Source organism: Paroedura picta, chromosome 3 (genome assembly GCF_049243985.1).
Source record: "Paroedura picta isolate Pp20150507F chromosome 3, Ppicta_v3.0, whole genome shotgun sequence".
In the NCBI taxonomy this organism is placed as follows: domain Eukaryota; kingdom Metazoa; phylum Chordata; class Lepidosauria; order Squamata; family Gekkonidae; genus Paroedura; species Paroedura picta.
Window position 1 is genome coordinate 108957339 of NC_135371.1, and position 15438 is coordinate 108972776.

General features: G+C 43.7%; 1 protein-coding gene across 4 annotated transcripts in view; it reads left to right on the top strand.

The window, feature by feature from the left end:
• SLIT3 (slit guidance ligand 3) overlaps positions 1-15438 on the top strand; it is a 713209-nt gene that overhangs the window by 505679 nt on the left and 192092 nt on the right. For all 4 annotated transcript variants that reach the window (XM_077327142.1, XM_077327144.1, XM_077327141.1 and 1 more), the window contains one exon: positions 60-223. In XM_077327142.1, the coding sequence (XP_077183257.1) occupies positions 60-223 (164 nt within the window). The remainder of the gene's footprint in view (positions 1-59; positions 224-15438) is intronic.

Genomic DNA, 15438 nt, shown 5'->3' on the forward strand with positions numbered 1-15438 from the left:
CAATGATGGAGTACAGTGTCACAGGTCACTTCTGGTTAAACATCCCATCCCTCTTTCAGGCATTTAGCTCAGAATCCATTTGTGTGCGACTGCCATTTGAAGTGGCTGGCTGATTACCTGCAGGATAATCCAATAGAAACCAGCGGCGCTCGATGCAGCAGCCCACGTCGCCTTGCCAACAAACGAATCAGCCAGATCAAGAGCAAGAAGTTCCGTTGCTCAGGTAATTCATTTATCCAGGCTGTAGTGCACTTTCAGTTCTGAAATCGGCAGGTCCAGAGAGCCTGTTAATCAAATCTGTAAGACAGTGTTTGCTGTAATGGATATTATGGAGCATCTTTTTAAAATTAAATTTGGGAAATTGGATTAGTGCTCCAGAAAACCTATTTATCTTACGCATTAAAAAAGAGACTAACCTGTAGCTTGCCTTGTGCTTTCTTTAACTTAAAAGATAGTAAGTAATTTAAGAAGAATGCAGCACTGTGCTGTCTATAAACTAGATAATGTATAATTGAACCCATGCACCAACTGTCTGATTATTTTAAAAATGAAAGAATTCAGATGTGATCTGAGGAAATTTAGGGGTAAGGCTTTCTGAGATATTTCCAGAGACAATAGTAAAATATCATTCTGCAAGAAATAGTAATGAAAGACATAGAACATGATTTAAATTAATCTGTAATATTTGGTGAAATGTTTTAATGTTTATCTAGAGTTCTGTACCGCATCTGAAGTATTCCAGATCTACAGGGGTTTACTTATCTCATGAGATGATGATGATGATCAGTGGTTCCCCAACCTTTTTATCACCGGGGACCAGTCAACATTTGAGAATTTTACTGAGGCCCGGGGGGAGGTAGTCTTTTGCTGATGGATGTTGTCGCCAACTGAGCCCCTGCTCCACTTGCTTTCCCGCTGGTGCCCCTGACTTCCCGCCGCCCACTGGGAGACTCTGCCAGCAGCAGCTGCTCAGTGCCACACCGAGGGGGAGCCCCAGCCATGGCGGCTGCTGGAGAGCACCAAAGCTGAGCTGGCAGCAGAGTGGCAGGGCAGCAGTCGGGGAGGAGGATGAGAAGGAGCCGTGGCCCAGTACCAACTGATCCACGGACCAATCCCAGTCCCTGGACTGGGGATTGGGGACCACTGATGATGATGATTTGATGACAAAGCTTTTTCTGTCACACATGGGAATGCACTGGAGATTGAGAGCTGGGTAGAGGCCAGAGACCAGAGAGTGGTGCTTCTGGAGGTTTATGTGTTAAATGGTGGGCTCCAAATCAGTTCATCTTTATATTAGAAAGCTAGTTGGAGTAGCACCAAACAGATTTTTCATTGCCACCAAGCAAGCCCTTTGATTTTATGCATGAGTGCATTTCTCATAACTATTTGACCAGTGTGGAAGACCCCCTCAGGGTTGAAACACGTTTGGTCCATTCCATGTTGTTCTGTTCCATGTATAGTTAGAATTGTGATGGTTTTAAATTATGTTGACTACGTGATTTGTAGATGTTTTTCAAATTTTGAATTAGTATACTTTATGTAATAAATATATGCCAAAAAAATTACAATTATTTTTGCAGCTCAACCTTTGGGTTCCTAACTGTTCTGGTTAGGTTGGGTTTTGGGTTCCCTTTTTGGTTTTGTATTATTATTATATATATTATATACTCAATAATTAATTGAGTAAAATTGCTATTGCCCTGGCCTGGATGGCCTAGGCCAGAGGTCCCCAACCCCCAGTCTGTGGACCGGTCCCGGTCCGTAGATCAGTCAGTACTGGGCCGTGGCTCCTCCTCGTCCTCCTCCCCGGCTGCTGCCTCGGGGGCCACTCTGCCACTCTGTTGCAGGCTCACCTTTGGTGCTCTCCGGCGGCCGCAATGGCTGGGACTCCCCCTCGGTGTGGCACTGTGCAGCTGCTGCTGGCAGCGCCCCCTAGCAGGCAGCGGAAAAGCAAGTGGAGCAGAGGCTCAGACGGCGGTGGCAATGTTCCTCGGCAAAAGACTACCCCCCCCCCGGGCCTCAGAAAAATTGTCAAGCGTTGACCGGTCCCTGGTGATAAAAAGGTTGGGGACCACTGGCCTAGGCTACATCGATCTGGTCATATCTCAGAAGTGAAGCAGTGTCAGCCTTGGTTAGTATTTGGATGGGAGGCCAGCAAGAAAGGCCAGGGTTGCTACATAGAGACATGCAATGGCAAACCTCCTCTGACTGTCTCTTGCCTTGAGAATCCCATGAGGGATTTCCATAAGTTGGCTGAAACTTAACAGCACTTTCCATCACCATCATCAGAAGTGCTGTCCTTGATGGACTATCTTGCATAATTTAAAATTAGTATTGGTGTTTGTTCCCTTTTCCTGAAAAGGAGCAATGTTAAATTTTGTTTCTGATAGTGAAGAACAAAGTAGGTGCAGCTTTCATTGAAATAAGAATGGCATGCAGCCCAGATAGAAAACCTTTTCCCCTCAGGGAGCCATGACGATTTATACATTGACTTTTATCAATATAATAAATAAACGCCATTGTTATCAAATACATTCTTAGAATGCTAGTTATAGTCAAACTACAGAATATAGTGCTAAATTCTGCGCAGCCGCTATTAAATTATGTACTAACCTCATATGATAATATTTGTACACAGAGATATGTGGTTTTATGGAATGTGTTTTATTGTTCACATATTTTAGCAACTTTTAAATTATTTATGTATATTATTGTTTGTATTGGTCTAAATTACCTTTAATGATAAAAATTTGGTTTGGATTGCTTGTTTTATAAATTATATTACAGGCGTTAGTTCCGTGAATAACTTAGAATTGCGTGTTTGGAGCTTACCCAGTTAGGGTCCCAGTGTAAAATTTACTTGAAGTCTTATTTGAAGGCTACATTTGGTACTCAGTGACTAACCAGCAGCATAAATTCCACAAATTGCATCATGAATTCCACAACAGGTTAGGTCAATGCTAGCACTTAGTGACATTGGAATACCCCCCCCCCCCCTCCATCTGAACCTGGGAAACAAAACTAATCTAGGATTATACCAATCTCAGGGTTATTGGAGGTAGCAATGGAGCATTTTTTAAAATAGGATTCTAGTTTTAATTATTAATGGTTTTACATGAGTTTTAAATGTTGTTAGCCGCCCCAAGACTGTTGTCAGAGAGGGGCGGCCTACAAATCTAATTTAATAAATAAATAAACTGTAAAACTGGAAATGGTTCTCCCTTTTGTAGGTGCGAGGTATTTTATTTTAAAACATTTGTATTCTTCCTTTTATGTGGTTCCTCTAGGGACCCAAAACTAAGAGTGTATATAATACTCCACTTAAAATCAGACAGCAAACAGTAATGGAAAAGGCATGGGAGCCTTTAGTAGCGAAGTGTGCCACTCTCAAAGAAGGTATGGTAATCAGGTTTGAGTGTAAAGAGTGGTCAGAGAGTATGAGCACACAGTCTCATACAGGGAGAAATAGCTGTGAAAAAGCTTAATCCTGATCCAGCAAAAGTGCCAGAGTTATATCCAAGCAGTTTATGATTATGCATCTGTTTGTGCAATCATGACCACAACTTGTTTATAACCATGGATGGTGACAGGAATTAAGGTATATCAGGAATGTGCAACATTGTGACAAAGTTGAGTGATATATAGCTATTCTTTTAAAAAAATTATGCTGGCTCACAATTTTGTCTGTCAATGGGATTCTGCTTGGAATTTCAAGAAGTAAAGCATGCATCAATGGAATCGGTAAACAGGAATTCTACTGAATGTCAAATGTTCCATTGTCTTGTTTCTTAATATATCAATTCAATATATTTGGTTAGAGTAATGTTCTGGCATACTCTGGTGTGTGTGTGTGTTTGTTTGTTTGTTTGCCTGCACACACATATAAAGGGTTTGTAGTGCACATCAGTTCAGAAGCTGTTCTGAAGAAGAGCACACTGACTTTCCAATAGTATGAGAAGGACATGGAAGAATACTACAACTGTATTTCATTACCAGTTTGGAATTGCTGCTACTATGTTGGGAAAAATTTTGATCAAAGATTTGATATGGCCAGGCAAATGAAATTAAAATTTGCACTTTGAATTCTCGGGGACTAAGAAGAAAAGTCCTTTGTTGTTATTAAGTTTCTTAATAGAGTCAGCTTGATGTAGTGGTTAAGAGCTGCGGCCTCTAATCTGGAGAACCAGATTTGATTCCCTATTTCTCAACATGCAGCCATCTGGGTTACTTTGGGCTAGTCACAGTTTTCATAACTCTCACCCCCACCTACCTCACAAAGAATGTGATTTTAAGCCACTCTGAGACTCCTTCAAGAAGTCAAAAGTGGGAAGTGAAAAACCGTTTTACTTAATTTCCATGAGAAACCTAGCTCTAGAATAATACCCTGAAAGCAAACTGTTTTGTTTATGCATAGTAATGGTGCATTATTTCTAACAATTGCACTTGTTGGGTTTAATTTTTTTCAAAGACTTGGCTTTATATCAAAACTTTTAGTTTACTGTGCATTGAAAGTGTAATTATCTTATTCTGAGATGTAGCCGGATATTTTTTTTCATTCCAAAATAGAAATAAAGGCCATTTTATGGTTCTTAAATATGTAGGGGTCCCTTGATCTTCCACACCCTGGCCTCAACCAAGACCTGGCAGAAGAGCTCAATTTTACAGGTCCTGCAGAACTGCGAGAGCTCCTCAGCTCTTCCAGGAACTCATTTCACCAGGTCGGGGCCAGGACCAAGAAGACCCTGGCCCTGGTCAAGGCCAGGCAAACCACTCGTGGGCTGGGATTTAACAACAAATTAGTACCCGCAGAGCGTAAAGCCCTGCTGGAAGCATAAGGTGATAGGTAGTCCTTTAGATATGTGGGCCCCAAACCACGAAGGGCCTTGAAGTTTAAATCCAAAACTTTGAACTTGATCCAGGCCACAACTTGCAATCAGTGCAGCTGCTTCAGCAATGGCTGTATATGGACCCTCCAAGATGTTCCTGTGAGGACCCTAGCTGTTGCATTTTGTACCAGCTGTAATTTCCGTGTCAAGGACAAGGGAAGGCCTGCATAGAGCAAGTTATAGAAATCAATCCTAGTGGTGACCGTCACATGGATCACCATGGCCAGGTATTCTAGAGACAGGTAGGGTACTAGTAGCTTCACCTTGTGAAGATGGAAAAATGCCAGTTGTGCTACTCTCATGGTCTGTGCCTCCATAGAAAGGGAGCCATCAAGGACTATTCTCTCCAGCACAGGGCAAGATGTTAAGTTGCATCCCGGCCAGGTCGGGCAAATGCAGTTCCTGGCCAGCCCCCTTCCTTCCCAGCCACAGGACCTTTGCCTTGGAGGGGTTGAGTTTCAGGCAGTTCTTCTCTTCCATTTACAGTGTGTCCATGAGACCAAGCATGTACACAATGGCATCAGCTCTTTGCATACCAATAAACAAATCACATGACCCACTATGTCTGTTCTCACAGCAACAAGTGTCAATAAACCCTAATCCTTTATTTGACCGACAGTGGCTGACTCTTGCTAAACAGACAAAGGCTAACAGGGTGGCTGTCCATGAGGTCATAGAGCTGGGTGTTATATGCATATTGGTGACAACCCAGCCCGAAACTCTAGACCAGCTGGGCCAGAGGGTGCATGAAGATGTTTAAAAGCATAGGGGAGAGGACGGTGCCCTGAGGAACCGCACATGGGAGCTGAAAAGGGCGCAATAACTCTTCCCCCACTGCGACTCTCAGTGTCCAGTACCATAGGAAGGAGAGTAGCCACTGAAGGGCCGTTCCATGAATCTCAGTCCTGGCAAGGCAGTGGACTAACATCTCGTAACCATCATGGTTTACAATATATTTGCAAACACACATTGGTGGCATTCACAGAAGTAGCACTTAGAAACCCTCCCCAAAGAATGTATTTTCAAAATACTGTATTTGTATTCAGAAGATAGGAGAAAATACATGAGAAGATTTAACCCTTACAGTTCTAATACTTTGCACATTTTAAGATGATGGGGTAGGTTTCCTTTGCCTTGAAGGGAAAATAATCAGAATGATATTATAGAGAGAAAACTCTCATACAGCCTGTTAGGAAATAAGACTTCCCTGTGTATCTGCAGTTTATTAGTTTTCAAAAATAGATTTGAATTGTATGGGTCAGGACAAATACAGAATCCACTTGGATAAGGATATTCTGTTGGCATCCAGTACCACTATAAGTTCAAGTTGAATGAGCCTGCACTCTCCAGTGCTCTCTGAAAAAAAGCAGGGGATGCTGCCATTTTCAGCAGCAGCAATAAAAAGACATGATAGTCTCTTCCATCAACAGCACCTGCCTGATAGCCGCCAAGCATCCTAAGAGACATGCCAGTTCCATTTCACCAGAGACTCTTCTCAGCAGGTTGGCTCTTCCGTTTGGCATCTTTTGATTAAGATAACTACTGTACAGCTTTGTTTTCTAAGGGGAAATCAAAGAGTCCAGCAGCAGATTGTACTTGCTCAATGATAGTCCAGTGTCGCCTAAGAATTGGCAGGGTTCCTTGATTAGTGTGCTGCTCTACTGTGTATGCTGCCAATGGCATGAAAAATATTGCTCATTCAGAGAAATGTCTCTTTCTGTTTTCTCTTGTTATCTTTCTTCCCCCTCTGTCTTTCTCTATACCTTTGATCTGTCCATGTTCTGTGATTCCTTAGGAATGAAAGAATGTTTAAAGAAACAGAAAGTCACCAGAGCTTTCCTCCTTTTTACCATAAGAATAAGTATGTTTCTCATTTGAAACTCTGATTACCAAATCTACCTCCATCTACCTCATCTTCCTCCATTTCCCAAAGGGCAGACCGGGCAGAGAAGGCTGTGGTGGGGTGGGCTGCCTCCTTCCCACCCCCACATCTCCCAGGCTGGGACAGGCAGGGAAGGCTGTGGGGGGCTGCCTCTTCCCCACCCACTTCCACATCTCTCAAAGGCCAGGCTGTTTGGGGAAAGTCATGGGGGATGGGCTACCCTCCTTCCCACCTCCCATCTCCCAAATGGCAGGTCAGCCAGGGAAGGCCATGGGGGAGCCCCCTTCCACCCCCCCATCTCCCAAAGGACAGACTTGATAAGTAAGGCTGTGGGGGATGCCTCCTTCTCATACCCCACATGTCCTAAGGGCCAGGCTGGGTAGGGAAGGCCACTGGAACCCCCCAGCCCCTCTGAGGAGAGGGAGGGTGGGGAAAGTGCTCTGATGGCCAGCTGCAGGGCCATGGGGAGGTGTTGTGAGCCCAGGTCCTGTTAGTTAGGACTCCTCAGAGGAAAAACCTTGCTAGGAGATCCAACTTCACCATAGCCTCAGCTGGTTGAGAGCTTAGCCCAGCCATATGTTCAACAGGCCAAGAGCTCTGACCAGCAGGAGGGAATGGATCTGCAGACAAACCGGGGCTAAGATTCCAAAGTTGTTGCAGGAGCTCTTCATTCTTCCCAGCCTCCAGCTGCAACTTCCTACCTTGTCAGCCTACCTGGCTCACCTGAGCCAATTAAGCAATGCCAGCTATGTGCTGGAAGAGAGCTCCAGTCTGAAAAGTACCACACCATGTTAGCAAGACAGTTGCTAACTACAGAAGCCTGTGAGTCATGACAGAGTGAGGACTTGAGAGGCTTCTCTCAGCCTATATTAACTTGGGGTAACTTACCAGCAGCAGGGCCTTTCAGAGAGGCTGGCACCTCTTCCACCTGACAAGCAGCAGGAAGAGGAAGACAGATAAGCTTCACTCATTGGGTGCTCTCTTTCTATTGGCCAATCAGGTAGTTAATGAGTTGTCTGTATGCAACTTGAACTTTATTATGTTTAGTGTAGTGATGATTACAATGCCTGAGAGATCCCGTACTCAACAGTAACATAACTAACAATGAAATCTCTTTGTCTGATGCTGCCTATCAGTGTTGTTGTTGTTGTTAGGTGCCAAGTCATGTTCGACCCATCGCGACCTCACGGACAATGTTCCTCCAGGCCTTCCTGTCCTCTGCCATTCCCCGGAGTCCATTTAAGTTCACACCCACTGCTTCAGTGACTTCATCCAGCCACCTAATTCTCTGTCGTCCCCTTCTTCTTTCGCCCTCATTCGCTCCCAGCATTAGGCTCTTCTCCAGGGAGTCCTTCCTTCTCATGAGGTGGCCAAAATATTTGAGTTTCATCTTCAGGATCTGGCCTTCTAAGGAGCAGGCAGGGCTGATCTCCTCAAGGACTGACTGGTTTGTTCGCCTTGCAGTCCAAGGCACTCGCAAGAGTCTTCTCCAGCACCAGAGTTCAAAAGCCCCTTCAAGGATCACTGCCTTGATGTGGCGAAGGGGCTTGCGTAGCTCAGTGAAGCTATGAGCTATGCCGTGTAGGCTCACCCAAGACGGACAGGTCATAGCTGAGAGCTCTGACAAAAGGTGATCCATTGGAGAAGGAAATGGCAAACCACTCCAGTATCTTTGCCATGAAAACTCTATGGACGGGTTCAAAAGGCCTATCAGTAATTCAATCCAAATTGAAGATATGAGCACTGGTACAAATATGGAAGACAGAGACATAATCACCTGCATAGTTAAATACAACTCTGTGTAAGCTGTATCATCACAGCAGACTTCTCTGTTAGATCATGTCATACTCCATTTATCAACAGAGGAATTGTTTGCATTTATAGAAAGTAGGCCTTGACTGCGTTTTGTATCTGTACTGGAATTCTCCAGAATAATTTTAATTTAGATGATGAATGTTTTCAAATGTTGCTCACTGCCATTCCAGAGAGGCGTCAAATGCATAGTTTAATTAGTGTTTCATTTTGGATTTTGCCCTTTGATAAACATGTTTGTTGGTATTAGGCAGGTGAAAAACTTCTATCCTTCTTATCTTGTTCAAGACCTCATAATAACTAATTTGTTCTTTATGTATTGGTAACCCGTATTAACAACACTAGTTTTGTTTTCCTTCTGCATCCATTTCAAATGAGCAAAATAGTAGTGCCCATCTGAATATAACAAATGCAAACAAGCAAAGAAATAAATTTCATTTCTCTGTTCCAAAATAGTTAAGTGTGAATAAAAAAAAATAATGATTGGTGATAAAGAATTTAGATTACAGTATCCTTTGCAGGCCAAACCGTTCACTACTCTTAATTAGTATGTTTACCCATACATCAATTTCACATCAAACTGGTCATGAAATTCTGCTTTCATACTGTCATAGGAGGCAAAGGCAGTATGCTTGCTTGCCATGTACACTGGGGTAAGGTGCTCTAACTACTTGTTCACAACATGTTCAAAGGTCAGGAAGGAGCTGTTTGGTCTGTACTGATTTGTAGGAAGTAGAGACTTCCAGATTGTGGTGAATCATAGAATCATAGAGTTGGAAGGGACCATACAGGCCATCTAGTTCAACCCCCAGCTCAACGCAGGGTCAGCCCTAACCATCCTAAAGCATCCAAGAAAAGTGTGTATCCAGCCTTTGCTTGAAGACTGCCAGTAAGGGGGAGTTCGCCACCTCCTTAGGCAGCCTATTCCACTGCTGAACTACTCTGACTGTGAAAAATGTTTTCCTGATATCTAGCCTATATCATTGTACTTGAAGTTTAAACCCATTACTGCGTGTCCTCTCCTCTGCAGCCAACAGAAACAGCATCCTGCCCTCCTCCAAGTGACAACCTTTCAAATACTTAAAGAGGGCTGTCATGTCCCCTCTCAACCTCCTTTTCTCCAGGCTGAACATTTCCAAGTCCCTCAACCTATCTTCATAGGGCTTGGTCCCTTGGCCCCAGATCATCTTCGTCGCTCTCCTCTGTACCCTTTCAATTTTATCTACGTCCTTCTTGAAGTGAGGCCTCCAGAACGGCACACAGTACTCCAGGTGTGGTCTGACCAGTGCCGTATACAATGGGACTATGACATCTTGTGATTTTGATGTGATGCCCCTGTTGATACAACCCAAAATGGCATTTGCCTTTTTTACCGCTGCATCACACTGCCTGCACATGTTTAGTTTACAGTCCACAAGTACCAAAAGGTCTTGTTCACACATAGTGTTACCTAGAAGCGTATCCCCCATCCAGTAGGCATGCTTTTCATTTTTCTGACCCAGATGCAGAACTTTACACTTATCTTTATTAAATTGCATCATGTTCTCATTTGCCCATTTTTCCATTGTGTTCAGATCTCGTTGAACTCTGTCTCTATCTTCCGGAGTATTTGCCAGTCCTCCCAATTTGTTGTCATCTGCAAACTGTGGTTCCATGCAGCTACCATGACATATGTAAGGGTTTGAATATCTTAAAACTAATTGTGAGAAGTATACTATCATGTAGATACCATTACAATTTACTAGAGCAAGTCCCCAAAGCAGTCTCCCTAATGCATATACATACTCCATCAGTTATGGCAGCTATGTGAACTCATCACAATATGCAAACAATATTGACACCAAACATGAAATATGAAATGGGCCTGGAATGCTATAGGAGTTTTGTAACCTTTAATTGGCTTTAACAATGGTGAGTGCTACTGAAGTAGAACAAGTTCCTCTTCTCTAAGTTTGTAGCAATCAAAACAGGGTTATTTTTTCCTTTCCTTAAACAAAAATACATATACAGAATAATGAAAAATTGCTAGGTGGTACTCAACTCCTGAAAGACAGCAGACTGAAAATGTTTTCATTTTGAAATTGTCAGATTCCTAATTTCTATTTCCCCCCCCCTCTTTTTTTAAATGGTTCAGAGAAATACACTATCACCAACTGCTTGTTATTTCTCTGGCACTGGGTGAGGTTTTGAAAGGCCTGTACTGACAATGTGGGAAGAACAGATTGTTAAGGAACAGTATGGACTTCTAACCAATGTTTAGTAATGTTTCAGCCATCAAGTAATTCAAATATTCTAGCTGACATTCTATAAAAGAGCAATGATAACGTTTAAATATCTTGGAATAGATTATTTCTTATACATCCTTTCTATAAAATGCATTTTATTTAAAACAAATCAAGCATTGCTAAGTACTGATTGTTATCATCATCATAAAAACCTTGGAAGTTGGTTGCATAAGTACTGATTTTCAAGTTGGCATGATATGGCAAAAGGTGATGGTACGCTAATAGGCTAACAGTAGAATCCTGTGCAGAGTTACTCCAGAGTGTCTTGATTTCAGTGATCTTTGACTGGGATCATTCTGCATAGGATCTCACTGTCTATAGGTAGTTAATGATGATGATGATGATATAGATGAAACCATTTCACAATTTCTTATTAACAGTTATACCTTCAAACATATCTGGTTGTTCTCATTCATTACCAGTCTATGCTAAATAGTGTTTATTGCTTTTGTTGTAATTAAGTATTGACTTCTGAACTCCAGCTCCTTAATGCATGGGTGACGTGGACAGCTCACAATGAAATCTCCAGCTTATGCTTCTCCATGCTGCTTCCTCTCAACGCTCCTCTCTCTTTGGCGGCTGCCTAACACTGACTCTGGCTATTGATGGGATTTTCCTTTGTGCTTGATCTAACCATGTGGTAGAACAATACAAATTGAACATGGTTCTGTCAAGCACCATGGAAGGCTCCATGCTTTCCTGCAGCATGGCATGCTGGGATACTTCTGCTGTTTTCAGAAGCATCAAAAGGTGAGAGATTTCCTTGTTTTGACAGGAAAGATGAAAAAGAGGCCACGGTGAAGAGAATTGTAATACTTTCTGCAAAATTAAAAAGCTGAAGACATACCTCACAATGGGACCCCCCCACACACACACACACATACATACATACATACATACATACATACATACATACATACATACATACATACATACATACAGATGAAAGCATTCAGAAAAGGCTTTGAAAATTACTTGCATTTGGAACAGTAATAATGCATTAAGTAACTTTTCTTCCAGTAAACCAATTGGACACCTAAGATTAATTTAAAGTTTATTTTGTATTTATGAAATTGACATGTATTTTATAATACTGTAATCTACCTTGCGTTTTCAAAGATAGGGTGGAATATAAATTCCAGAATAAATAAATATAAGTAAAAATAAATATATATTTCAATATTTCCCAGCTGAAGTCATGATTTCTTAACCAGTGACTTTAAAAATCATATCCATTTAATTTATTTTATTTATTTTATTCGCTTCATTTACACCCCATCTTTTTTCCCAGTGGGGATCCCAAGTGGCATACAGTGTTCTCTTCTCCATTTTATCCTCACAACAACCCAGTCTGGTAGGTTCAGCTGAGAGTGTGCGAGTGGTCCAAGATCACCCAGCAAGCTTCCATGACAGAGTATGGGTTGAATTCTGGGGCTCCCAGGTCCTAGAAAAAACATGATTTTAGTTACCTGTACTATATTCTCTGCACTTTTATTTATACCTAGACTTAAAGCCTGTTGCAGGGCTAAATGCAATGGGCACTAGTAAGGGGGAGGGGGGAGAATGGGCAGGAACTCCAAGTCCCCCCGCCCCCACCAGCCCTCCCGGCACCACCACCTGTGGTCCCACAAAGGGCCACTGCGGCTTGTCCAAGCCTCGGTGGGGCCAGGCAGAATACCAGTGGGAACTTCCCCCCACTTGCTTTCCCCCCACCAGCTCCAGCGGCCCTGCCGCAGCTTGTCTGAGCCTTGGCAGGGATTTGGAGGAGTGGTGGCAGGAACTCACACCTGCCATCCTTCCCACCACCATGCATTGTGGCCCCGCAAAGCCCCACCACAGCTCTTCCAAGCCTCAGCAGGGCTTTGTAGGGAAGGACAGAGTGGCAGCAGGAACTTCCCCCTCCTCACCAGCCCTCCTGCCACCACCCCCTGCATCCCCGCAAAGCCCTACCGCAGCTCGTCTGAGCCTCAGTGGGGCTTTATGGGGCTGGATGGAGTGGCAGTGGGAACTTTAACACCCACCAGCCCTCTTGCCACCAGCCCCTGCAACCCAGAAAAGCCCCGGCACGGCTTGACTGAGCCTTGGTGGGGTTTTGCAGGGCTGGGTGGAATGGCAGCAGGAACTCGCCCCTGTCATCCCTCTCCCAAGCCTGGAAAGGCCTGGCACAGCCTGGCCAAGCCTCGAGCTGAGGCTTGGCCAGGTAGCACCAGACAGGCCCCTGGCTGGGGCCCCACTGACCTCATTTCCTGATAGCGGCCAGGGGCAATCTGGAAGCATTCGCCCCAGGTTGCCTCTGGTGGGGTTGTTGGGGGTGATTGCTAGTGGGGTGGGCCTATCAGCATCCTTATTGCCCTGCTGTCTGGAAATGAAGTCCAGAGAGTCCCCACCCACCAGGGCCTTGGCCAAATATTTAACAGCTGACAGCTATTTCAGACTAGTAGGGAAGGCCATTGATTTCTGTAATGCAGTGGTCCCCAACCTTTTTATCACCGGGGACCTGTCAACGCTTGACAATTTTACTGAGGCCCAGGAGGGAGTAGTCTTTTGTTGAGGGATGCCACCGCTGCCTGAGCCCCTGCTCCACTTGCTTTCCCGCCGGTGCCCCTGACTTCCCGCTGGGGGGCACTGCCAGCAACAGCTGCGCAGTGCCATGCCGAGGGGGAGCCCCAGCCATGGTGGCCGCTGGAGAGCACCAAAGGTGAGCTGGCAGCAGAGTGGCAGGGCAGCCCCCGAGGCAGCAGCTGGGGGGAAGGGCGAGGAGGAGCCACGGCCCGGTAACGACTGATCCACGGACCGGGGGTTGGGGACCACTGCTGTAATGCACTGGTTGCTAGCTAATGGTTTGGTGTGGGTTTAGTACCTCATGTGTTAGCTGGCAACACTAAGAGGAGGTCTCTCTGTGCGCAATAGTCCTGACCCAAGACTTCCCTGGGTTGCTCTTAAAAACACATCCCCTGCCTCAATCAGGGACTGTTAGAGGCTTCCTTCACAGTAGGCCTGAAGGGAGGAGGGGGGTAAAGAACCCTGAGCAAGAGCTGACCCTGGGGGAGGGGAGATTCCACCAATAGGAGTCTTTGGAAAGTTCAACATGTTGTCAGAAGTATGAATCACTTTTTATGTATTGTGGGACAGTATTGCTTGTTTTAGAGATCTGAGATGGTAAAGCTACCCTCAGGTTGATCTAATCATTATTCAATCATAGAATGGTTCTGTGTGAAGAAAAAACAACAACAGCAATATTGTAGATTAAGTGAGAGAACCATAAGATTTGTGGTGTGAAACCTATCCTTTCCCCTTCCCTGTTGCTTGCAACACCTGTTCTCTGGTGGCAGCATCTGTTTCTCTCCCTCTCATTCCCACTTAACTGCAGTGCCTGTTCAGGGGGATGGCAGAAGCTCCTACTCCTCCTACCTCCACTTACTTGCATGGAGAACTTGTGTAGAAGTAGTGGCTCCCAGTCTTTCTCCCCATCTTCCTTCTTCTACACCTGCCTGGTCATATGCAGTGCCTATTCTCCCTTGCCTTCTTCCCACTACTCACCTGAAGCTCCTGTTCTTCTCCAGTGGAAGTGGTGGCAACTGTTGGCCACCTGCTTCTCTCAAAATGGAGGCCAAGATGTTGCAATGCAGCACCATGAGATCCCAATGTTTTCTGCCAAATATATTTAATGTTTTTTTTAATTGAGATTTTTACATAAACATTTAGAATTATTTCCCCCAGTTCTATAGAGAAATAACCTATATCTGTACCTGGTCCCATTCTTTGCATTTTTAAAAAATCTGCATAGTGGCCAGGCTCAGAATTAGATATATGACATTTAGAAAGTATGGTATTCAAAGTTCCAACTTTGTATCATTGCAATATGATATTAAACTTCAAATGATATTAAACTCCAAATTGCTTGTAATTGACTTGGTAACATGTTTGCCAGTGGTTTTTACATTTCTATCTTCAGAAACCACTTTCATTACTGGGTAGTCCTCTGGTAAGTCTATGTGAATTTGCTATGTAGTACTTGTCCCTTGCTGAAGATTCCAAGACACACTGTCTGATCAGAAGGGGCCTGTTTGTTGTCTATCATAAATATACCCACCATTTTCTTGCTCTTATAATTTACGGAACAATTAGGGTTGACAACTTCTTGGAGAAAAAAAAAATCCTGTCCTTATAATGGTGACTTAATGAGATGTTATTGACCTAGTAATGTTATTTACCTCATTGTCATAAAACAAAAAATTCAGATGCATGTTTCAACATATCCTCTATTTAAGGTGTAGGGTACTTTTCTCCTTTCCAATTGGTAGTTCTAAGGACAAGGCATATAGTAATGGGCAAGATCATTTTCTGAGAAGCATGTGCCCCATTATTATCTTCTCATTCAGGAAACTCTTTTAAACATCCAAGGAATTAGTTATAGTGGGATTTTTTCTTATTTCTTGTGGGAGTGTGGCAAAATTTGTCTCACCATTTGGCAGGATACTACACTTCAGACAATCGTTTGACCACAAATATGCACAATGATGTTTGATTTTTAAAAATGTTCCTTGTCAGTTGACAAAATGAAACAGGTAAC